The sequence below is a fragment of the Monodelphis domestica genome, chromosome 6, assembly GCF_027887165.1.
Source record: "Monodelphis domestica isolate mMonDom1 chromosome 6, mMonDom1.pri, whole genome shotgun sequence".
NCBI classification, from domain to species: Eukaryota; Metazoa; Chordata; class Mammalia; order Didelphimorphia; family Didelphidae; genus Monodelphis; species Monodelphis domestica.
This window is the reverse complement of record NC_077232.1, coordinates 255,538,097-255,564,596: the sequence shown is the minus strand read 5'-3', so window position 1 is coordinate 255,564,596 and position 26,500 is coordinate 255,538,097. Positions and strand designations below refer to the sequence as shown.

Genomic DNA, 26,500 nt, shown 5'->3' with positions numbered 1-26,500 from the left:
AATAAATTAATTTTAATTAATGGTATTAATTAAATTAATAAATTTAAATGCTTATTTCTATCCTACCTGTGTGACCTTGGGCCTCTTTACCACTCTAGACTTTAGTTCTCTCATTTACAAAATAGGAATAATGATGCCTACATTGTGAAGAACAATTGGCAAAGTAGCTTTTGAAGTTATTATTAAAATTTGTCATCAATAGTGACAACTTTCTTCTCTTGATCTCTATTTACCTCTTGCTTTTATTCTGGTTTAAATATTTCTTTCATTTTAATTTTCTTTTAGTCAAGACAAAGAAAAGCAGGATGAATAAACAAAGTCCTCCTTCTTGAAACTTCTCTCTGATAACAAATATTTCTATTGCAGAGGCAAACCCAATCTGCTGGATATGGGATCCCTGCTCATCAAGCCAGTTCAGCGGGTGATGAAGTATCCTTTGCTACTCTGTGAACTCCGGAACTCGACTCCTCCTTCCCATCCAGATTACAAAGCCCTGGGAGATGCCTTAGCAGCAGTGAAAGACATTAATGTGAACATCAATGAACTTAAAAGAAGGAAAGATCTGGGTAGGAAAAAGACTTGGGAAAGTTGGGCTGTTTTCTCTTAATTGTAACAGTTGCTATTTTCCGGGCTACCTAGATCTGTGACTAGGAAATCCATTTGCTTGTTCACTCAAGTGCTATGAGCACCATCATTGAGGGCCAATTCAGTCATAGGGCCAGGGAGAAGGGATGGATTTAAGCAATGGACAGAATGGGGGGGGGACCCAGAGGAATGATACTTTGAGGACCTCTTCCTGGACAGGGCTGCTGTACTGTGAAATAGTTTCCCCTTAGTCACTGTCACTGAAAACCTGTAGGATTCAAGTATGGTGTGTGTGTGTGTGTGAGAGAGAGAGGAGGAAGAGAGAGAGAGAGGAGGAGGAAGAGAGAAAAGGAGAGGAAGGGGGAGGGAGAGAGAGAGGAAGGGAGACAGAGGAGGGGGGAGAGAAAGAGAAAGAGAGAGAGAGGATGGAAAGAGAGAGAGGGAAGGAGAAAGAGAGGGGGGGAGAAGGAAGGAGTAAGGGAAAGGACAGAAATACAGAGAAAAAGGGAAGCAACAAGATGAAAGAAGCTTAGAGGGTGGAGAAATGGGAAGAAAGGATGGAAATGAATAGTTGTGATCACATAAGTCTGAAGCAGTGGGAACCAATGAGATACAAAAGCACTGAAGAAATGTGTTATAAATGTCAAAGGAAAGGCAAAAGAGAATGGAAAGTCCTGGGTTGGGGGGGCAGTATGAGGGCACATGGAAGGATGGATAGTTTCGACATCAGGTGGGTTCCAAGAAACCAACCTGGGAAGAGCAGAGACTCCAAAGAGAAAGTTTTTCCATGTTACCACTAATCCAAGCATTATTGTCTACTAGGTGCTCAGGGATACAAAGAGAACAAAACAGACCCTTCCCTCAAGAAGCTTATATTCCATTAGGGAAAACAACATGTACATGATAAGTAAATGTGAGCTACACATTGGAAAAGACTCTGATGTTGGGAAAGATTGAAGGTAAAAGGAGAAAGGAATGGCAGAGGATAAAAGAGATATAATATCATGAAAACAATGAACATGAGCTTGGACAGAGAGAAGAAAGTGGAAGCTAGAAGGACTTGGATTGCTATGGTCCATGGAATCACAAAGACTTGGAAAAAAGTGACTGATAACAATAACAAAAAATATAAAGTGGTTTTAGTGGGATATGAGAGTACTAACAACTTGGGGAATCTGGAAAGGCCTCCTGGGGAAAGTGTGTTTGCTTTGAGCACCATCATTGAGGGTCAGTTTGAGTTGAGCCTTGAAGGAAGGTAGAGATTTTTTAGAGGCACAGTTAGATGGGGCAGTGGGGTGAAGTGTCCCATGGGGAATGGCAAGTAGAGCAGCTTACTATCTTGCCCAGGTCTGGCCCCTCTTAGAACCATATGGCCATATGGATAGCCTGGTCTAGATGGCTTCTGCAGTCCCTTCCAATTCAGTCTATAATGACTTTATTTTCATGTAATTTCACCCAATTCTCTCTTGAAACATAGATGAGGAGCAGGTACCCACACATCCCTTAAGTGTATCTGAATGTGTCACTGGGATCTTCTCTTGCAGTTCTGAAATACAAGAAGAATGATGAAGATGAATCCTTCAAAGACAAGTTTTCCAAACTGAATATTCATTCAATTAGCAAGAAATCCAAAAGAGTGACTAATCATCTAAAGATTTTGACCAGAGGAGACTCTCAGGTAGTCATTTTTCTTATTTCAGAGAATTTTCTCCCTCCCATGTCAGTTCTTATTATCAGATCCATCTCTAGGGTACTGCAAATGAGTGTGATTCATTACACTGGTGACCTCCTATTTCCACAGGCCCTGCAGTGTACACACACACACACACACACACACACACACACACACACACACACACGTATTGTAAAGATGAAAATTTAGGGGAGATTGAGGCAGGTAGAAATTAGTTTCTCTCTGCAAGGAGTATTATATTTTTAGAGGTTTATTGAAGATTAAGGATTAAAGAAAATACAGGATAAGGAAAACGTGCCTAGGCCAGAGAGGCCTAGACAAGACCTCACCTACATTATGGAAAGAGCCACGTCTACCCCAAAAAGGAAGTCCAAAAGAGAGAGAGACCACCTACGGGGAAGACCCTTTAAATAAAATGTTGTTCTCATCTCAGGTGAGAATTTAGTGAGATTAGAGGGCATTCTGGGAGCTAGCAAGGACTCCTGGGGAATGGAGTCCAGAGTTCAAATCTCAATTTTACAGTATTCACGCATGTGTGCACATGCAACCATTTAGTGATGACCTTCCCCTTCAGACCCCACTTAGTATTTTTTTATAATCCTTTAATTCAAAGGGGGGGGAGGTCAACAGTCCCATTGAGCCCCCAACACTCCTGATTGCTGCCAGAAGCAAATTAAAACCCTTGATGAAATAAATAAAATATTAAAATTATAGGCAATGTTAATATACGGTTTTCTAAGTCAATATGTGGCCCACAATTATTCTTATGTAGGGTTTAATGGCTCCCATTTCTGTTTGAGTTTGACATTGCTGCTTTAATGTATACATCAAATTGTAGGGAAATTGAATAGAAAGAAATAAAATAACAATTAATCATAAAAATGGTAGGCAAAAGGATAGTGACTGGACCTCTTTGGCAAAGAGAGCTTCTAGATGAGTAAATTCTCTTTACCAGTGCAAACAGATAATCCCTTTTCCTATAATTTAGAGTCTTAGAAAGTCAATGAGAAGACCAAGAGGTGAATTGACTTGTCCAAGGTCCTGCCAGAAGTGTGTGCTAGAGGCAGGACTTGAATCTAAGTCTTCCTCCCAGCAGACCTCCAAGGACTGCTCTCTGTCCATTGTGTCACTGCCTTTCCAAACAACAATAAAAGATAAATCCGTATAGTGCTCTTAGGTTGGCACTGTTCTTTATACCTATTATCTTATTTGATATCTTTTATTAGTAGTAGTAGTAGTATCCACATGGTGTTTTATTCTTCTATTAGATGGTAATTTTCCTTAAGAACTACTTTATCTGAACTTTGTATCTCTCCTAGTGCTTAGCAAAGTGTACCACACACAGTAAGCAGTTAGTAAGTGTTGGGGCAGTTAGGTAGTACAGTGGATAGAGAGCTAGCCCTGGACTTGAGAGGATATGGATTCAAATGTAGCCTCAGACACTTCCTAACTGTGTGACCCTGGGCAAATCACTTAATCCTGATTGCTTAACCCTTACCACTCATCTGCTTTAGAACTGATATTAAGACCAAGGGTAAGAGTTTGAAAAAATAAATAACTGTTCATAATATTGTGTTATTATAGTCAATAGAGCACTTACTAGTTGTATGGCCCTGGGAACGTCACTTAACCCTGTTTGTCTCAGTTTTCTCATCTGTAAAATGAACTGGAAAAGAAAATGGCAAACTACTCTAGTATCTTTGCCAACAAAATCCCAAATGGAGCCATGAAGTCAGATACATTTGAAATGGCTAAACAACAAGAACAACAAATATTGTTTTATGTTTCAAACTGAGTCACTTAAGTCTCAGTTTACTTATCTGTAAAATGAAGGATTTGAACTAAATGACTTCTAAGTTTGAACGAAATGACTTCCAAGGTCCCTTCCAGCTCCATAATCTACTGAACAAAAGCTGGCCCTTGGGATGCCTTCAGAGTATAAATGGCATAATAGCAAATAAACAGAATTGCATATAAAAAATAGTGTGAGACCTGGAGTTATCTTCCTGAGTTCAACTCTGACCTCAGATACTTACTAGCTGTGTGATCCTGGGTAAGTCACTTAACTCTGCTTGTCTCAGTTTCTTCATCTGTAAAATGAGAAGGAAATGACAAACCACTCCAGCATCTTTGCCAAGAAAACCCTAAATGGTGACACAAAGAGTCAGACACAGATGAACAACAACAAAGTGGAATGGGTTTCCTTGGTAATTAGGAGATTCACATGCACTAGAGGACTCCAGATTTAGTCTCCATGACCTCTTACTTGTGGGGGAAATCGAAAAGGGAAATCTTGTTCAGTTATGGGCTGGACTCTTGGGTTCCTTCCAACACGGGGTCTGTGAATCCATTTTTATGCAATTTCACCAGCATAAAAAGATTTAGGGAAAAGAGGAAGGCTCTTGGTGGACTTTCTATTGGAGTGACCCTGTATATTCAAATATATGTATATATGTGTGTGTGTGTGTGTGTGTGTGTAGAAATATATATATACACCTATATGTAGAAATATATATATATATATATATATATACATAAAATAAAATAGTGATTAAGGCAATAATTTAATTCCATTTGTTTTTCTTGGGTATGAACAACCAACTTTTCAACCTTATAACCAAATATTTTTTGTAAGAACGAGCAGGTGCTTGGCTCTATCACAGTGCTATTAGTAAGGTAGGGAAAAAGAAGAAAGGAAGAAAATAAGGATTTATTAAATGTCTGCTAACACACTGTGCTAAGTGCTTTAAAAGTATTATTTCATCTGATTTTCAGTACAGTTCTGAGAAGTAGGTGTTATTCTTCCCATTTTATTATTTAAGAAGACTGAGGCAGATGGAAGCTAAGTGATTTACCCAAGATCACACAGTGTTGAGGCTAGATTTGAACTCAGGTCTTCATGATTTCAAGCCCTGTGTTCCATACACTTGTGCCACCTAACTGCCTTGAGACATGGTGTATGAGGACATGATTGTATGTCCTCAATTTTCAAAGATAATGATAAGCTTGAGAAAGGAAAACATCCACTTAAGTAGACTTTCCAAAAGGAATATCCTTTGTCAGACCATGTCCTTCTTTTTTCTAATCTATAAACTATGATTATTAAAGCTATCAGATAACTAGCAAGGTGCAGAGCAGACTTGATCTTTTTCTTCAGAAGGATAGCTTTTTCATTTTCTTTAGAAGATAACATTTTTATTTCATTTTGACTGGTTCACAAGATCATAAGGTCATAGATTCAGAGCTGGAAAGGGCCTCAGAGCCCATGTGGTCCAACTTTCTCATTTTACAGACCAGCAAACTGGGACCCCTAAAAACTAAGTAAATTGTTCAGCATCCCATAGACTGTGAGCATGAGAGGCGAGATTTAGATCCAGTTCCTCTGATTCCAGACCCAAATGATACCTCCAACAAACACATTCTGAATCTAAGCCCTCTTTTTCCTATCTTCCTTTGCATCCCCAAGAGCATCAATATTATAATTGAACATTAAAATTGGTTTTTCATTCCAAAAGCCTGTTTTAAATGCTTCCAATATGTTGGCACTATCCTAGGTGCTGAAGATACAAAGACAATAAAGGAAAGAGTGCTTCCCTCAAGGAACTTGCATTCAAACAAACAAAGCATATCTCAATTACACGTTAGGCATCCTTTTGATGTTTAGGAAAACTGAGGCAACATGGTGTACAGAGCAGCTGATTTGGAGTCAAAACAACAAGGTTTGAATCTGGTCTACCCCTTGAGCAAGTCTTTCTCCCTTTGGTGACCGTGGTCAGGTTCATCATTTGTAAAAGGACCCCAGTGTCCTTTCTAGTTCTGAATTCTAACACTATCACTTTTCGCCACTGAAATCAATGCTAATACTTTGAAATTGCCTTCCGTAGCCAAAAGGAATTTGGATGCTTATCAGATTTTGCAGTATCTACAGAGTGGGCAAGACAGAGGGAGAAAAGAGGATAACTCATAAAGAGTTATCGGTTGAATCTGTCACCTACAATGAGAATACTGGCTATGTTTCATTTACCTATTCCCTAATTCCCAAGACCTGGGCAGCTAGGGGATTCAGTGGACAGTGCCTTGGTCCTGGACTTGGGAAGACCTGAGTTCAAATCTGACCTCAGAAACTTACTAGCTGGATGACCCTTATTAGCATTTTGCAGGTTTCCAAGAAATACTTCTCTTCATGATGATAATAGATATTGGTTCTAAAAATTAGTTAGGCTAGATGACTTTTAAGGTTGTAAATGTATGTTCCTACATACTCCAAGGATCTGCAATTTCTGGGTGTAATAAATACCTTCATCAACTCAGAGCATAATCTACTTATAAATTAGAATCTCTGTGAGTTGTTGTAATCAAAAAATGTGTCACCTTATGGCCAACCCAGAGATAAGTTCCTTCAGACTGGTCCTGAAACAATATTGGTTATAAAAAACCTTTATGTCTAGCTTGAAGATTTTCAAAATTGTTCAAATTTCTCATTTTATCCTCCCAATGACCCTGGGAGGTAGATGCAGTCATTATCTTCATTTTACAGATGAGAGAAATGGAGGCAGATGATGGTTAAACACCTTGCAAAAGATCAACTAGAGTAGAGGCTGGATTTGAATGCTAGTCTTGCTGATTCCAGTTCCAGTATTCTGTCTACTGAATCACCCATGATAGATGACCAATATAGTCTATTGGTGGGTTCACGGGGGCCAGTATGGAGAAATGGGAAACAATGCTGGATTTGGAAACAGAAGACCCAAAAACATAATAAAGAAGAATGCAACTGCTCCCAGGTACATCTAAAAAAAATGACAACAAAGCATCCAAGCCTAGGAAGTATCACCAGGTGCTTCTGAGTAGGGTTGTACCCATAGCCAAAGTCGGATAACACCAGATCCACAAAATGAGCAGCTAAAAGAATTAATGCATAGTTCTTTAAAAAAAAAAAACATAGCTTCTGTCTAGGAACTGATATTGGTTCCAAAACAGAAGAATTGTAAGGGCTAGGCAATGGGGCTTAAGTGATTTGCTGCCCCCAGAATTAACTATAATAATATATAAATAGTTCTATGTAAATCCAGGAATGTTCTAATAGTAGCCTCAGCATGCTTTACTAGAACAGAGGGACAAACCGATAAATCCTAATCAATCATGAAAGTACTGAAAATCTTTGAAGGAGGGCCAGATTAAACTATTAGCAGCTCTGGACAATGTAAAAATTAAAATCAAATCTCAAAAATAAAAATATTATATTTTTAAGAGATTTATTAATAATCATTAGAAATAAAGGAATACAAAATTAAAAACCATGTGCCCATGGCTAATTAATCTGTTCAAAATCCCCACACTTAACCACCATCATGCTTGTGACATCCAACCAAAGAGCAGGACCACCCACTCAATTTATTCCTTGTATACATACAGGAAGTTCTTAATGACAGGAAATCAGTGGGCTCCGGGGAAATGTAGTTCTTTTTTTTTAGGGTAACAGATTATCATTTATACAACAATAATACAGAAACCAGAAAAACTGAAGAATATCATGTGCCTGTTTTAGTAATTATTTCAGTACATGTTTAATCACAGGGGTGATTCACATATAGTAATTAGCATCTATACTATTTTGATGACAATGATGAAAGTGGTATCTCTAGACACTGAGAGCTGTAACTACAGTAACTGGTGGGGTAACAAGCTTTGGTATGGGACATGAAAGTCAGTTTGTCAGGGTGGCATATGCTTCTTTTCTTGGTCTTTTTCAGTCTTCTGTCCCCACAAATAGCAGTCTTCTCCAAACCATTCTTCAGGGCATCCTTCTTCCCCTACTACCACAACACCCTAAGCCCTACCCTCATCCTGAGGGCTTTCTTTGATGATAGCACCCATCCTGGAAAAACTGTCCTCTGGGCTCTTCTTCACTCCCATTCAATTCAGCTTGCCCCAAGAACTCACATTTCTAGTCATGACTCTGTTGACAGTGGTTAACATTACCTGGAGATTTGCTTTTCTACCAGAAAGAAATAAAAAGTAATGAAAATCTATTTTAGGTGAAAGACAGCACCTTTAACAGAGAAGAAAAACTGTTTAGACATTTAGAAAAGACTGTGAGGAATTGTGTGAAGAACATTTCATTCTGCCTTCAACACATCCAGGTGGGTACTTCACAGTTATTTTTGATATTTCTCTGATCATATGCTTCCTCTTAGGCTGATTGCCACTACATGACAGTGTTATCTGTGTGGTCACTATCAGGATTCTACTGACCATGTGAAATATGAGGAACAAGCTAGTTAGATGACTTTCAGCGATGGGATTATTAGTCTAAAAGACATGCCTTTTAAAAATTTAAAATTAAAAACCTTTACCTTCCATCTTCCAATCAATACCGTGTAATGGTTCCAAGGCAGAAGACTGGTAAGGGCTAGGCAATGGGGGTTAAGTGATTTGCCCAGCATCACATAGCTAGGAAGTATCTGAGGTCACATTTGAACCCAGGAGTTTCCATCTCTAGGGGTTCCACCAAACCACCTACCTGCTTCTCATACTTTTTTTCCCCATCATAGTGAACTCTAAACATGTTAAAAATCATTGATGTCACTGAGAGTAATTAGGAATGTACATCAGAAATTCCTATAATTTTAGTGATATTAATCAGTAAAGGGCTGATTTTCAAAAACATTTTTAGCATGTATACACACACACATGCAGAGTCAATCCTCAACTTTTTCAGGGTAATCTTCCTAGAAAACAGTGTTAAAAAAAAAAAAAACATGAATGCTTGTACATTGAACCTATGAAAAATAGGACGTTAGGTTCCTACAACCACCAAAAATGAATCTTTGCTAAAGATTGCTGAGAATAAACTTTTCTACACATAATTCTTTATAAAAAACATGAATTCTGAAAAATGTACTTTTCCAGAGATAGTCTGTAATAACCCATAAAATATAATACAGAAAATAAAATTAGTAACATGCAAAATAGCTTTCCTCACTAGTAATGCCCTAAAAATTCTGACTTTTTGTGCTAACATCCCAATAAAAAGAAAAAACACGTCGATTTCAGACAATACTCACTTTTCATAACATATGAATTCAGCAATACCATAAATATCGCACGGTAACAAAATTCTTCAAACTAAGACTTTTTTAACCTGAATCCTGCCTTCCACTGTGTCAGATGGTGGTGAGGGGGTATTGTGGTGTATACTACGCTGCTGGAAACCTCTCTACCTTGGCCACCCTTTGAAAACAAGGTTGTCAAAGCTTTAGTCATTAATCTCTGAAGATATCAAGACTGGTAGGAGTTGGCATCACTCTGACCCTCTGGTGGATAGTGCTGGAGATTGTGAAGGAGGCACCAGCTTGAAACTATGCATCGGTGATGTCTGCTTCCTTTGCTCTTTGAGATTCTTAAGGGTCTCCCCACTAACAACAGCCACAGACATTCTGTCATCAAATCTCACTTACACCTTCGCTTTCTCCTGAAGGTACATCACTGACTTGGCATACATGGGCTTTGAGTCCAAAGGATTAGCACCATACTTTGGGGGTGTAATTGCAATACAAAACTTGAGTTTCAAAGGGAAACAAAACATGCAATGAATGCATGGGGAGCTCTCCACAATAGTAGGGTGAGCAAGACCAATGATGTGCCACTCCACACACTTAGGAATGTCACGACTCTATTCTTTCTCTACTATACATAGCTGAAAATGTGTAGTTATCAGCACAAAAGTGAAGATGAGATTACTAATAAAATGACGTGAGTGCTTGAAGCCATTAAACAGGCAATTTGAGGATGGACTGTATATAGACATATATATTTATAAATATCAAACATTTCTTTGTACCAGGCACTGAGCTAAGTGCTTTACCATTATTATCTCATTTGACCCTCACAACAACCCATGGAGTTTCTCTCCTATATGCCTCTGTTTGTGAGGGCTGAATCATTGAGTATTAAAGCAGATAAGCACACCCCACAGAAAACCTGGGTTGCCTTGTGTTCTAAGATTGGAAACCAATAAAATAGAAGAGCCTTTAGACAGTTTGATGGCAATGCCTTCATCCTCAAAGTGCTGCCCTCACATAGGGAAGAAAATAAAACAGAAATTTGCAATTCCCAGGAAATCTGAGCCCTGGATGAGGAGTTTGCTTACTCCTCCTGGGAGGAAGGAATCCTTAAGAAGGAATATTGTCATTGGATTTGGCAGCTCCAATACAGGAAGAAATTTCATTTGTTCATTCAATAAAATGTATTTATTATTTGAAAATGCATTTAGTGAACAAGTGCCCTTTTGGGGAGCAGTGAATTTCTGGGCAAGAGAGCAAATACTCCACTTCTGCCCCTGATTCATCCTGTTTGTGTGACCCTAGGCAAGTCACTCTCAGATGAACCTAGAGGTAAATTGAAGTGTAAAATGTAAGGTTAAAAGGGAATATTTCTTTGTTCCTACAGTGTGAATTCCACTATTATAATTCACATAAAACTATAGGATTAGAGACTGAGATTTCATCAATATATGGAAAAGTTCCTCAACTATTATAAATCAGTTTTTTCTCTACAAGTTAGAAGACTGCCTGGAGCATTGGGGGTAAATAATTTTCTCAAAGTTGTGACTTTTTTGACCCCTACAGAGAGTGGGGGTCAGAGTTGGATTTGAACCCAGGTCAAAGACCAAGGCCAGCTCTGTAGCTACTACATCATGCTTTCTCATACCAAAACATATGTAAAAGAAATATAAGGTAACTTGGTAGGGGGAAGAGAAAGAGGTGCTAGAAACTGTTGGGGTCAGGAAAGACCATGCCTGATATGGTTCTGGAAGTGAGTCTTGAAGATTCCTAGAAGCAAAGATGAGGAGTGAGAACATTCTGGGTGTTGGGAACAGTCAGTGAAAAGAATAGTGCTAGGAAATAATGAAAAAGAAAATACTGGATGGAAGAAAAAGAGCAAGAGAGGATGGAAAGTTAGGAAAATGTAAAAAATGAGAGCATGGGCAACCATAAGGACATTTGGGCACATGAGTATAAATATGGTGGGTTTGGCTCTCAGTGGTGATGGAGGTCTGTTACTCAGGTTACAATGGAATCTGTCTTTTTGAATGATGACTGGGAGACAACTTATTTCCAACTTTTCCTCTTTGTGTCCCAGGATGCCATGCCCCTAGCTGCCCAGACTGTGACTGAGCTGCATGATATTTCATATGACAAAGATGCTAAGGGCACTGACTATTCAGCTACCCTGAGCAAGGCCCCAAGCTGCTGTGAAGACTTTGTAAGTTTTTGGATCCATGGATAAATGAAAGTTATGGTGGAGGGTTAATGAGTTGATTTTCTTAATTATAGAAGCATGAACCTTTCAACTATAATTCGCATCAAAGTTGTAGGTCAATGAAGATAGAGAGAGCAAGTTGTCAGAAGTCTTTCTGAAGGACCTAATTTAAATATAAAAGCTTTTTAAAGTAGATTAATGAGTTTTTTAAGTGTAATGTGAATCAAGACAAACCCAAATTGGGTTCTTGGCAGAGGTCTCCTGACATTAGTCAAACTTTAGCTTTTGTCTCCATCTTGCAAGAATTTGTTACAAAGTAGTGTTACGGGGACTTAATCTTTCCATGACTTTTTGAAGGTTTTATAGAAAGGGCTAAGATTGAATCTACATTAAATGAGAGAAAACCACATTATCTTTTTCAATGTACTTTCTCCCCCAATATTTAATTTTTTTCATTTATATATATATAGATATAATTTTTGGAGTAAGGAGGATCTGGATTCAAATCTGGTCTCAGATTCTTCCTAGTTGCATGACCCTGGGCAAGCCACTTAACCCCAATTGCCTACCCCTGACCACTCTTCCACCTATACTTAGCATTGATTCTAAGACAGAAGGTAAGGGTTTAAAAATATATTAAAAATAAAATATAAGTGGAAAGTATTACCAAAATAAATAAAAACACAATACAATATAGATAATGTTAACTTGTACTTTTTCTGTCAAGAATCCCTTTTCTTTGAGTTTGATTAGAGCATTGGAGAATGCTTGAGTCACCATTTGGATCAGACCTTCACTAGCAAAAAGGTTCTATACAGCGTTTATGTATAGGCACAAAATTATCCACAGGTTCATGTTTTCACTCCTCTTCTAGATCTCCCCAAACCCATTCACTAGAAGGATTGTGCTTGGGATACTGTTCACGTGTAGCAAGATTAAATGCTTTCTCCTTGCCCTATAAGGTTATTAGTTAGCTGAAGTCCAATAATTCTCAAGTATCTCGCTACATAAGAATAATAAATTTATAAATGTATAGGTAGGGATATGTGTGTATAGATAAATAGATGGATAAAATACAAGTGGCTATCTAGTTAATATAGACTCTGGGCTTTCCTACAGATACGTCTTCCGAGCTCTCCTTTCTTCCCTGGTGTCTCTCTGTGATTATTAGGTGATGACTATAATGCAGCAAAGTAGGTGTCTAGGGTGCCATCATTGATTTGATCCCAATTAGTTCCAACAGTAGCCATTTCCCTATTTCCTAGTGTATCAGATGTTCGTGTCTATAGGTCACTCGGAAGAGATAGGAAATGCTACTATAATTACATTATCTGCAAGCTCCAGACAAGGCACGAACACAGTAATTTATCTCAGACAAATTACATAAAATTTTCCCTCGGCCAAAGGATGCATTCTGCTCCTTGGAGATATGTATTGATTATTTCTCGTGCTAGTAATCAAATCTTAATCACTGTTGCCTATGTTGCCCTGATGCCAATAAGAGATTGGTCTCTCCTTTACCTCCAGATTTTCTCAGTTCCAGACAAAGCTAGCAGGAGCCATTAGAGATAATTAATGCAGCCAGCTGTGGCAGGGGCTGCTTCCCAGAAGTTGTCTTCTGGATCAAAGAGAGATACCAGGTCTAATGTAATGATTATGTGGTGATGAACCTGGGTCAAAGATCTGCAGGGGGAAGGGACCTCAGACACTATCACGTCCAACCTTTACATTTTACTGATGTGGACAGTGAGATCAAAGAGGCCAAGGGATTTGCCCAGATTATACAGATAGTAAGTGATGAAGGTAGGATTTGAACTGAAAACCCCTGACTTCAGAATTACTGCTTTTTCCCAGTTGGATCATATTACCTTTTGACACATAAGTGCTTTGTTACTACCCCTGCCATGAAAGAGTCTGAGCAAAGCAGGGAAGGCAGCATACCAAACCTCACCTTTAGAACACAAAGAGAAGAAAGGGGGTAGGAGAGCATGGCCAGTCCTAGGGCAGCAAGTTGGCAGTGATGTTTGGTTGTGCATCATGGAGCTAATGTAAAATGATATAAAGTGGCCTCAGGACAAATGCTTTTACTATTAACATGCTCTTTCTTTAGAGCCAAAGAGAAGTAGAAAAAGTCGGGAGGTCTTAATAGGCAATTGTTTTCTGGTCAGTTTCTATTGCAATCACTATCAGATATGACAAAAAGAAAAATGGAAAACATCTATATCAAGTTCTCTCCATGGATGCTGTAGACTTATGGGGGAGAGGAAGTATGGGAAGTTTCATTACCCTGAAGTGTTTCCTAGGATCACCAGGCTAGAGAGGAAGAAGTCAAAGACTTACTTTATGAATTACTTTCATCAATCACTCTTCTGCTAGGAGCATCAAGAGGGTACAAGAGAAGGGAACAGGTATTTATGGAGACTCAGCTATGGTATGGGAGACAGCAGGAGATTGGGCAGGGCATTAAGCTTCAGGTACAGAGATGGTAGGAGGGGGTGAATTATAGAAATAGCTCTGGAGGGAGAGAAGATTGGATGAGGAGAGGATTTCAAAAAACCTAAATCATAACTCATGATGAGTTTGAGAAGAGGTTCAGAAAAGAAGGAAAGAGGAGGATGTTCAACAGAAGAGTACTCTTACTCTTTTCTCAGAGGTCTTTAATTTCCTCCCATTCTTCTCTTTTTCCTTCCAATCCTTTTTTTTCCTTCTCTAGGGCTTGAGAGGGAGGAAATGATCTGAGTTGGTGTGGGAACTCACCATTCCAGTTGCCTTTGTCTCTCACCCCAACTCACACATCAAGCCCTACATGAGAGACTGAGTAAAAATGTAGTCAATCATGTTTCATTTCCATTGTCAGTCTTACTTTCCCCCCTTTTTCCTTTTTGCTGACTTCTCAGGTGCTTCCGTGAAACAGGCAAATTTATTGAGAATATAGAGAGACACACATAGTAATTGGTTGTTATTCTCCCTGTAATGGGACTTTTTTCCCCTTGGCAGGTGGCTCACTTACACAGGCAGGTCATGACTCCACTGTCATCCCTGCAGTCCTTATTCCCAGGACCTCAGAAACTCATCCAGAAGCGCTATGACAAGCTGCTGGATTACAATGGCTACCTGCAGCGCTCCCCAGGTGACGACTCAGATCTGGCCAGGAAGGACTATGAAGCTCTTAATGCCCAGCTTGTGGAGGAGCTCCAGGTGTTCAACCAAACTGGTCGGCAGATCCTGTTCAATTGTCTCTACTGTTTCATCACCCTCCTCAGGGACCTGATGCTCATGGCCCTGAAGCCTTATTCCACAGTGATGCCGGTAAGCAGATTCTTTCCTGCCCTCCATATGGGCTAGCAGCAGCTGTTAGAAACCATGCACCTGCAACAGAAAGCCCAATTGTTTGTCACCTCATTTCTTCCTCCCAGAGAAATAGTCTGACTTTTTTCGTACCTTACCCCCCTTCCTCACCAGCACTGAAAAGACAACTTTCTAGTTCCTATTTGTTATGACTCCCATTCGTATTTCACTTGTAAATCTTTCCCCACATAGCCTGAGCATTGCCCAACCCCACCACAAAGATCCGATCTACCTGACTCACAAAAACTATTTTATTAGTTTATCTTTTGCATTCTGTTCATACTTGGCAATTCCTAAATGTTAAATCTTTACTATTAATATATAGATCTAAAAGGACCATTCTTGGTGTAATAAATGAGGTGGGAAGAAGAGCAAATCATTTGATGAAATTAATTCTCAGTTCTCCATCCCATTAAAAGATAGATTGGAACAGCAAGAAAGTGATGGACTACGTACAAGTCAAGAGAAATCTGAGTTCAGAAAGACTCTGGCTCTGACCCTTAGCAATGTGCCCAGGGTCAAGTAACTCAAACTATCTGAACTTTAGTTTCCTTATAGAAATAATAAAACTTCCATTCTCATGGGGGCAGGGAAGAATGAGAGACACAAAGTTTGACTAAATCAAAGCCTTTGCCCTCCATTAGATTGATCTTCAAGATAGTAAGATCTTAGAACTTATTTCCATAAGACTCAGGATAAGTAAGACCTCACTACTCTTTAATGATCTCAATTGCTATAACTCATTCCATATTTTTCCATGGGGGCCAGTATTTCTCAGTCAGCTCTGCTTTCACTTTCTTGACTCAGGAAACAAAAGTCTCAGATTAGAACTGGAACCCAAAACTTTCAAAAAGGGGCTACAGCTTCATGTCCTCTGTTTTTAACTTGGGGTTTTCCTTGAAATGTTCCTTACCTAAAACTAATTTCACCCTAATTTTCTTTAGAAAATAACATTTGTGGGCTTTGGGAAAATACAAGGAAGGAAGGAAGGAAGGAAGGAAGGAAGGAAGGAAGGAAGGAAGGAAGGAAGGAAGGAAGGAAGGAAGGAAGGAAGGAAGAAAGAAAGAAAGAAAGAAAGAAAGAAAGAAAGAAAGAAAGAAAGAAAGAAAGAAAGAAAGAAAGAAAGAAAGAAAGAAAGAAAGAAAGAAAGAAAGGAAGAAAGGAAGAAAGGAAGAAAGGAAGAAAGGAAGAAAGGAAGAAAGGAAGGAAGAAAGAAAGAAAAGGAAATAAAGGAGGAATAAATGAATGAAGAAGGAAAGAAAGGAGTAAGGGAGGGAGTGAGGTAGTACTTTACAAGTGTTATTTCATCCTCAGAATAGCACTATGAAGTAAGTGCTATTATTATCTCATTTTACAGTTAAGAAAATCAAGGCAAACAGAGGTTAAGTGCCTTGGCCAGAGTCACATAGTTAGCAGTAAGTTTCTGAGATTGGATTTAAATTCAAGTCTTTCTGACTCCAGGCCCAGCACTTCAAGAAAAGGTTAAGAACGCCCAGGAGTAAAGTTAGTATGATGTAGTGGATACAAGAAGTTGTTATTCTGGTATGTCAGATTGGGAAGTGGGTAGTTCCCAGAGTGGAAGATGCTAGAGTGGTTTGCCATCTCCTCCAATTTATTTTATAGATGACGAAATTGAGGCAAACAAGGTTAAGTGATTTGCCCTGGGTCACATAGCTAGTATCTGAGGCCAGATTTGAACTCAGGTCTTCATGTCTGCAGGTCAGGCATTGCACCACCTAGCTACCAGGATGCAAGAGGATGTAAGTTCAAGTCTTTTTTTTTTTTTGTCTACATCCTTGAAGGGCAAGTTGCCTAATTTTTCAGGGCCGGCAGGCCACTCTATTTCAATAAATTACAGAAAGGTGAGTACTTTACATTGTTACAGAGAATTTCCTCTTGGGCACTTCCTCATACCAATGAAATTACTAGTCTGGATCCCAAAACACAGAGGGAGCCAGAGACTATGTAGCCTGTGATTAAAATGTCCCCAATACCCACTCCTTAATTTCATATTTAAAATTCGCTTCATATTCTTTCCCACCTATAATACCTGCTAGCGGTGTGAATGGCTGTTATTTGCCCTTTAAGCCACTCTCTAAGACTCCAAGTTGTACAGGAGGTTCTAAGTTACTTCAGTAGAAGGAGTTTCCTTATGTGGGATTTCTCTGCACCCCTCCACTTCACAAAGAAATGCAGTCATTCAGGAACAAGGACATAGTTTTGACAAAATGAGTGAGGTCTATGCTTTATGTCAGGGGTGGCATCCCCGCAGCACCTGGACAATCATTATTTTCAGGGATCTTTCCTTTGATTTCCTTTGATTAGAAATAGACAACAACCAATATTCAGGATCAGTACGTTTCACCTCCCAAAGAGGTCCATGACCCAAAAAAAAAAATGGTAAGGATGTCCACTTTATGAGCAAGCTCAACTCCATGCTGTGTTCTTTGGGTTTAAAAGTATCCATAATAAAATAAAATAAAGATATCCAAGCAGTATTTGCTCGACACAGTCTGGCCACAAGAGACACAGCCGGAATAGACGATGCCATTGCTTGTAGCTTGTATTATGCCATCTGAACTTCCCAGAGCTCTGGGGCTCTTCCTTCCTCCCACAGTTATCCCTGCTACCCTCCAGCATCAGTGAAGTTCAGAATCGGGTGATAGAAGATGTGCATAGCCTGAATTTTGTCAAGGACAACAGTGCAACTTATATTGAACGGAAGCTGAGCTTTGAAAAGAAGAAACCTGTGCCCACTTTGGTGAGTTCAGCATGGCCAGTCATGATGAATGCTGGTAGGATTTCCCAGGATTCATGTCTCCTGGGAGGCACGAGGCTTTGGGGTCAGTATTTATATGTATTATTTGTCCATTTGGGACAGATTGCATGTTGTCTGCCCCAGTGGATTGTGAGCTCCTCGACGGCAAGGACTGGCTTTTGCCTCTTTGGGTCAGTTACTGCTTAATAAATACTGTAGAATCTTGGGGCTGGAGGAGAGCTCAGAAGTCACATCTCTATATCTTATTCAGGCAGAATTTATACTGTCCCTAGAGAGAGGTGGTTAATATCTCCCAGATCTCCAAAAGAGATTTGCAGAATGAAAATTACAGTCGCAAGGAATCTCAGAAGCCATCTAATCCAAGTTACACCTGAACAAAAACCTCTCCTCTGTCATATATGACAAGTGGTTATCCCTCCTTGCTTGAAGACCTCCAATAAGGAAGATCCCACTCATCTACTCTGTTATTTTTTCAATTTTATCTACATTTTCTTTTATTATCACTTTTCCCAAAAATATAGCCTTCATCCTTCCTGCCCTACAAGTCATCCCTTATAAAAAGGAATAAAATCAAAAGCAGTTTAGCCAAATTAACCAATATATCAACTGAGTCCCCCACCTACAAAAGAGAGAGAAGCTATTAATTTTGAAAAATATTGCTTCCATTTCTTTTTTAAAAAAAACCTTTACCTTCTGTTTTAGAATTAATACTATGTATCAGTTCATGGCAGAAGAGCAGTAAGGTTGAAGCAATGGGAGTTAAGTGACTTGTCCAGGGTCACACAGCTAGGAAGTATCTGAGGTCAAATTTTAATTTAGGACCTCTCATCTCTAGACCTGCTTTGCAATCCACTGAGCCACTTAGCTACCCCTTCTGCTTTCACTTTCAAATGACTCTCCCCACCTTGCCCAAAAGAAGCTTCCTCTGCAACAGCAAAGCACGGAGTAGCAAAGCAAATCAATGCCCTGCTATGGTACATCTAATTCCACACCTATAGTCTAGCATTTCTTAGATGAGAGACAGGAAACATCCCTGCACTATCTATCAATTTCCCTGCTTCCCTTAGGAAGTCCAATTTTTCTCCTCCTCCCTTCTCCCAGTCAGAGATGCCCCGTCAGACAGATAACCATCGCTCCCAGCTTCTAGCAGCTTCCAGCCCAGAGGCTCTCTACCAAGCAAAGCGCAGGTGTAATGCTACCCAGGAACATGACATTGACCTCCTGGAAGGGGACCTGGTGACTGTGATGGAGCAGAAGGATCCATTGGGCAGCACAAGCAGGTGGCTGGTTGACACTGGAAGTGAGTATAATATAGGAGAGTCCTCTCTCTCTCTCCCACCTCCAATAAGGGACAGTGGGAAAAGAGCTAAGTTTCAAATCCTGTCTCTGATGCTTATGCTCTGTGTGATCTTGAGCAAGTCACTTAACCTGTGGACCTCAGTATCCTCATTTGTAAAATGAGGGGATTGAGCTAGATGGCCTCTGAGATCCCCTTCCAGCTCCTATAAGCTGAGGTCTGTCTCTCTTGGGGCACACATTTGGGGAAGGAGAAGCCCTTTCAAAATGTCCTTGTTTCTCTTTTTTCCTTTTTCTAGTTGCAAAAGGGTATGTATATTCTTCCTTCCTGAAGCCCTACAATCCAGCCAAGATGCAGCAGGCAGAGGGGGAGCACCGGTTCTGTGAGGAGGACTTTGACAATATCAGTCTCTTTGTGTCTTCATGGCCTGCCAGTCACACCATCACACAGACCAGGGAAGAGGGCACAAGTGATAACAGCTCCACTCTCAATGGCATAGGTGGGAAACCTGAAGCAGACAGGGCTGACACTGACTCTTTACAGGACATGGATGAACAGGTAAGAATGTGTCCCATTAGAACACCAGGGGGCTATTCTGAATATGAAAGCTGTTGCCTCCTACTGATCTCATCCTAGTCTATCCAGGGGCATATGACTACCAGGAAGAAAGGGAAGAAGGGAAGGAGGGAGGGAGGGAAGGAAAAAGGAAGGAAGGAAGGAAGGAAGGAAGGAAGGAAGGAAGGAAGGAAGGAAGGAAGGAAGGAAGGAAGGAAGGAAGGAAGGAAGGGAGAGAGAGAGAGGGACAGAAAGGAAAGAAAGAAAGAAAGAAAGAAAGAAAGAAAGAAAGAAAGAAAGAAAGAAAGAAAGAAAGAAAGAAAGAAAGAAAGAAAGAAAGAAAGAAAGAAAGAAAGAAAGAAAGAAAGAAAGAAAGAGAAAGAAAGAAAGAAAGAAAGAAAGAAAGAAAGAAAGAAAGAAAGAAAGAAAGAAAGAGAGAGAGAAAGAAAGAGAGAGAGAAAGAAAGAAAGAAAGAGAGAGAGAGAGAGAGAGAGAGAAGAGAGAGAGAGAGAGAGAGAGAGAGAGAGAGAGAGAGAGAGAGAGAGAGAGAGAGAGAGAGAGAGAAAGAGAAAGAGAGAAAGAAACAAAGAAACAAAGAAACAAAGCCACCAGAATCTAGAAAATAGAGCTTAATTCCCATAAGAACACCTTGATGGACATCACTGAGGAAGCAGCCTTCAATTTTTTATGGTATTCTATCCATTGTAAAAATGAAACCTCCTAACATGAGAGCTAAGATTCAATGGATAGAGTACTGGTCATGGACTCAGGAATATTGGATAGAGCACTGGCCCTGGAGTAAGGAAGACGTGATTTCAAATCTAGCCCCAGACATTTACTAGCTGTGTGACTCTAGGCAAGTCACTTAACCTCTGTTTTAATCCACTGGAAAAAAGAAATGGCAAACCTTCAAAAAGCCAAGAAAATCCCCTGGATAGTACTGGCATGCTATGGTCCACAGGGTCATGGAAGGTCAGACATGACTGAATGATTGAACAACAACACACAACTAGTGAGGGACACATCTCTGTTGTGTCTCTCTGTTCTCAGGAGTTTACCTCACATGACCCTATATGATTATTAACCAATCAAAGATGATTCTTTTTTTAGTTAAGAAAAATCTATGTTCTTTTATTCTCATTTCCCATTATTGAAAGAAACGAAAAAACAAAACTCTCTGGCTTTCATATATGATGTATAAATACATTATATATGTATATTATGTATATTTCATAGATGTGTTTTATTTTTTTATTTTTTTGTTTGTTTTTTTTATTTTAAACATTATTTTATTTGGTCATTTCCAAACATTATTCACTGGAGACAAAGATCATTTTCTTTTCCTCCCCTCCCCCCCTCCCACCACCTTTCCCTCTCCCATAGCCAACGCACGATTCCACTGGTTATCACGTGTTCTTGACTTGAACCCATTTCCCTGTTGTTGGTATTTACATTAGAGTGTTCATTTAGAGTCTCTCCTCAGTCATATCCCCTCCACCCCTGTAGTCAAGCAGTTGCTTTTCCTCAATGTTTTTACTCCCACAGTTTATCTTCTGCTTGTGGATAGTATTTTTTTAGATCCCTGCAGATTGTTCAGGGACATTGCATTGCCACTAATGGAGAAGTTCATCACCTTCTATGGTACCACAATGTATCAGTCTCTGTGTACAATGTTTTCCTGGTTCTGCTCCTTTCGCTCTGCATCACTTCCTGGAGGTTGTTCCAGTCTCCATGGAATTCCTCTACTTTATTATTCCTTTTAGCACAATAGTATTCCATCACCAACATATACCACAATTTGTTCAGCCATTCCCCAATTGATGGGCATCCCCTCGTTTTCCAATTTTTGGCCACCACAAAGAGTGCAGCTATGATTATTCTTGTACAAGTCTTTTTCCTTATTATCTCTTTGGGGTACAAACCAGCAGTGCTATGGCTGGGTCAAAGGGCAGACAGTCTTTTATTGCCCTTAGGGCATAGTTCCAAATTGCCCTCCAGAATGGCTAGATCAATTCACAACTCTACCAGCAATGAATTAGTGTCCCCACTTTGCCACATCCCCTCCAGCATTCATTACTTTCCATAGCTGTCATGTTAGCCAATCTGCTAGGTGTGAGATGATACCTCAGAGTTGTTTTGATTTGCATCTCTCTGATTATAAGAGATGTAGAGCACTTTTTCATGTGCTTATTAATAGTTTTGATTTCTTTGGCTGAGAACTGCCTGTTCATGTCCCTTGCCCATTTATCAATTGGAGAATGGCTTGATTTTTTGTGCAATTGATTTAGTTCTTTGTAAATTTGAATAATTAAAACTTTATCAGAGGTTTTTATGAAGATTGTTTCCCAATTTGTTGCTACCCTTCTGATTTTGGTTACATTGGTTTTGTTTGTACAAAAACTTTTTAATTTGATGTATTCCAGATTATTTATTTTGCATTTTGTAACTCTTTCTAATTCTTGCTTGATTTTGAAGTATTTCCCTTCCCAAAGGTCTGACATGTATACTATTCTGTGTTCACCTAATTTGTTTATAGTTTCCTTCTTTATGTTAAAGTCATTCACCCATTTTGAATTTATCTTGGTGTAGGGTGTGAGGTGTTGATCTAAACCTAATATTTCCCACACTGTCCTCCAATTTTCCCAGCAATTTTTATGAAATAGTGGATTTTTGTCCCAAAAGCTGGGATCTTTGGGTTTGTCATATACTGTCTTGCTGCGGTTGCTTGCCCCAAGTCTATTCCACTGATCCTCCTTTCTGTCTCTTAGCCAGTACCAAATTGTTTTATGACCGCTGCTTTATAATATAGTCTGAGATCTGAGATCTGGGACTGCAAGGCCCCCTTCCTTTCTATTTTTTTTCATTATTTCCCTGGATATCCTTGATCTTTTGTTCTTCCAAATGAACTTTGTTATGGCTTTTTCTAAATCAGTAAAAAAAAGTTTTGGAAGTTCCATGGGTATGGCACTAAATAGATGGATGAGTTTGGGTAGGATGGTCATTTTTATTATATTGGCTCGTTATGAGCCATGAGCAGTTAATGTTCTTCCAATTGTTCAAGTCTAGTTTTAGTTTAGCAGTTAATGTTCTTCCAATTGTTCAAGTCTAGTTTTAGTTGTGTGGAAAGTGTTTTGTAGTTGTGTTCATATAGTTCCTGTGTTTGTCTCGGGAGATAGATTCCTAAGTATTTTATTTTGTCTAAGGTAATTTTGAATGGGATTTCTCTTTCTAGTTATTGCTGCTGAGCTGTGTTGGAATTATATAGAAATGCTGATGACTTATGTGGGTTTATTTTGTATCCTGCAACTTTGCTAAAGTTGTTGATTACTTCGATTAGCTTTTTGGTTGAATCTCTAGGATTCTTTAAGTAGACCATCATGTCATCTGCAAAGAGTGATAACTTGGTCTCCTCCTTGCCTATTTTAATGCCTTCAATTTCTTTTTCTTCTCTAATTGCTACTGCTAGTGTTTCTAGTACAATGTCAAATAATAGAGGTGATAATGGGCATCCTTGTTTCACTCCTGATCTTAATGGGAATGGATTTAGTTTATCCCCATTGCAGATGATATTAGTTGATGATTTTAGATATATACTGTTTATTATTTTTAGGAACAACCCTTCTATTCCTATGCTTTCTAGTGCTTTTAGTAGGAATGGGTGTTGTATTTTATCAAAGGCTTTTTCTGCATCTATTGAAATAATCATGTGATTTTTGTTGGTTTGCTTGTTGATATGGTCGATTATGTGGATGGTTTTCCTAATATTGAACCAGCCCTGAATCCCTGGTATAAATCCTACTTGATCATGGTGGATGACCCTTGTGATGACTTGCTGGAGTCTTTTTGCTAGTATTCTATTTAAGATTTTTGCAGCTATATTCACTAGGGAGATTGGTATATAATTTTCTTTCTCTGTTTTTGGCCTGCCTGGCTTTGGAATTAGTACCATGTTTGTGTCATAAAATGAGTTTGGTAGAACTCCCTCTTTGCTTATTATGTCAAATAGTTTGTATAGTATTGGAGTTAGCTGTTCTTTGAATGTTTGATAGAATTCACTGGTGAATCCATCAGGCCCTGGGGATTTTTTCTTAGGAAGTTCTTTGATGGCCTGTTGGATTTCTTTTTCTGATATGGGATTATTTAAGAAATCTATTTCTTCTTCTGTTAGTCTAGGCAATTTATATTTTTGTAAATATTCATCCATATCACCTAGGTTGGTATAGTTATTGCCATATAGTTGGGCAAAGTAGTTTTTAATGATTGCCTTAATTTCTTCTTCATTGGAGGTGAGATCCCCCTTTTCATCCTTGATGCTGTTAATTTGCCTTTCTTCTTTCCTTTTTAAAATTAGATTGACCAGTACTTTGTCTATTTTGTCTGTTTTTTTTTTCAAAGTACCAGCTTCTAGTCTTGTTTATTAGCTCAATAGTTCTGTCACTTTCGATTTTATTAATTTCTCCCTTAATTTTTAGGATCTCTAGTTTGGTTTTCTTCTTGGGGTTTTTAATTTGTTTGTTCTCAAGTTTTTTGATTTGCATTTTCAATTCCTTGATTTCTGTCCTCCCTAATTTGTTAATATATGCACTCAGGGATATGAATTTTCCTCTAAGTACTGCCTTGGCTGCATCACATAAGGTTTGAAAGGATGTCTCGCCATTGTCATTTTCCTCAATGAAATTATTAATTGTTTCTATGATTTCTTCTCTAACTATCCAATTTTGGAGTATCATATTATTTAATTTCCAATTAATTTTTTATTTGGCTCTCCATGTACCCTTACCGATCAATATTTTTATTGCCTTGTGATCTGAAAAGGCTGCATTTATTATTTCTGCTTTTCTGCATTTGAGTGCCATGTTTCTGTGACCTAGTGTATGATCTATTTTTGTGAATGTGCCATGTAGTGCTGAAAAGAAGGTGTATTCCTTTTTGTCCCTACTTATTTTTCTCCATATGTCTATAACTCTAATTTTTCTAAGATTTCATTCACCTCTTTTACCTCTTTCTTGTTTATTTTTTGGTTTGATTTATCTAAATTTGATAGTGGTTGGTTCAAGTCTCCCACTAATATGGTTTTACTGTCTATTTCCTCCTTCAATTCTCCTGGTTTCTCTATTAAAAATGTGGATGCTATACCATTTGGTGCATACATGTTGATTAGTGATATTTCCTCATTGTCTATACTCCCTTTTATCAGGATGTATTTACCTTCCCTATCCCTTTTGATCAGGTCTATTTTTGCTTTGGCTTTCTCTGATATCATGATTGCAACTCCTGCCTTCTTTCTATCAGTTAAGGCCCAAAAGGTCTTACTCCAACCTTTAATTCTAACCTTATGAGTGTCAACCCTCCTTATATGTGTTTCTTGAAGACAACAAATGGTAGGGTTTTGGGTTCTAATCCAATATGCTATTTGTCTAAGTTTTATGGGTGAGTTCATCCCGTTCACGTTCAAAGTTATGATTGTCATTTATGGATTCGCTGGCATTTTGATATCTTCCCCTAGTTCTGACCTTTCTTCTTTAGCTATCTCCTTTTGAACCAGTGATTTACTTTAGGTGAGTCCCCCTAGTCCTCTCCCTTGAGATCTTAGTGTTAGCGACAGTTCCCCCCCTCCCTTTTCCTTTCTTTTCCCCCACTTTCCCCAAATCTTCTTGATGCCCCAATCTTTCCCTATGCATGTTTCTTCTATCTACTCTTATGAGGCATACAATTTTTGAGAGTTCCACATAACATTTTCCCCACATATTAATATATATGATTTGATGTAAATGTAGTCCTTATAGAAGAGAGTTTGACTTAAAGAAAAAGATAAGATTTATCTCCTTTTCCCTTTCTTTCATATTTACCTTTTCATTTTTCTCTTGCTTTCTGTGATTGGATATTAAATTTTCCACTAAGTTCTGGTCTTTTCTTAGCAAATGCTTGGAAATCTTCTATTTTGTTGAATGCCCATACTTTCCCCTGGAAGTATATAGTCAGTTTTGCTGGGTAGTTGATTCTTGGTTGGAGACCCAGCTCTCTTGCCTTTCTAAATATCGTGTTCCATGCTTTTCGGTCTCTTAGTGTGTTAGCCGCTAAGTCGTGTGTGATCCTTATGGGAGCCCCCTTATATCTGAAGCTCCTCTTCTTGGCTTCTTGTAGAATTTTCTCCTTTTCTTGGAAGCTCATGAATTTGGCAATTACATTCCTAGGGGTTGTCTTTTGGGGATTTAGTATAGAGGGTGTTCTATGTACCCTTTCTATTTCTATTTTGCCCCCTTGCTCCAGAACGTGTGGGCAATTTTCTTTTATAATCTCCTGTAGAATAATATTGAGTTTATTGTTTATCTCTGGTTTTTCTGGGAGACTGATAATTTGGAGATTGTCTCTTTTCCTTCTCTTTTTCCAAATCTGTGACCTTTTCAGTGAGATATTTTATGTTTTCTTCTAATTCATTAATTTTTTGGCTTTGCTTTATTGATTCTTGCTGTTTTATAATCTCACTTTCTTCGAGTTGCTTAATTCTGGTCATTAGGGACTGGTTTTGCTTTTCAGCTTTGTCTGCCCTTCTATTGGATGCTTCGAGCTCTTTTTCCAGTTGAGCAGTCTTATCTGTCAGACTGCTGATCTCTTTCTCCCATTTTTCTTTCCATGTTTCCATCTTTTGGATAAGTTCCAGTTTGAAATCTTCCAGAGCTTGTTGATAGTTTCCATTTTGGAAGGCATGTTCTGATTTTTTTTTGGATTTCATCCCCATTCTCTTCTTTTCTTTGGGTACTTCCACCATAAAAGTTTTCAATAGTCACCTTTTTCCCTTTCTTCCTGGAGGCTTGATTTGGGCCATGTGAGCCATTCCTTTGGTGGTTTTATTCCCCTTAACTTTTTGGTCTGGGGTCTGGGTGATATGGGCGGGTTTTCTGTGAATTTAGGTTGCCTCAGAATAGTTCTTCCCAGCCTCCAAGGTTTCTAAGAGAGCTAGGCCCCTGATCACAGCCAA

The 26,500-nt window shown here is 38.9% G+C and overlaps 1 protein-coding gene across 1 annotated transcript in view; it reads left to right on the top strand.

Moving 5' to 3' along the window:
- Positions 1-26,500, top strand: part of ARHGEF38 (Rho guanine nucleotide exchange factor 38) — a 152,726-nt gene that overhangs the window by 108,911 nt on the left and 17,315 nt on the right. Inside the window, exons 6-13 of the mRNA XM_001367326.5 lie at positions 367-566; positions 2,130-2,263; positions 8,317-8,421; positions 11,423-11,545; positions 14,540-14,851; positions 17,508-17,651; positions 18,771-18,969; positions 19,265-19,524. Coding sequence (XP_001367363.4) covers positions 367-566; positions 2,130-2,263; positions 8,317-8,421; positions 11,423-11,545; positions 14,540-14,851; positions 17,508-17,651; positions 18,771-18,969; positions 19,265-19,524 — 1,477 coding nt within the window. The remainder of the gene's footprint in view (positions 1-366; positions 567-2,129; positions 2,264-8,316; positions 8,422-11,422; positions 11,546-14,539; positions 14,852-17,507; positions 17,652-18,770; positions 18,970-19,264; positions 19,525-26,500) is intronic.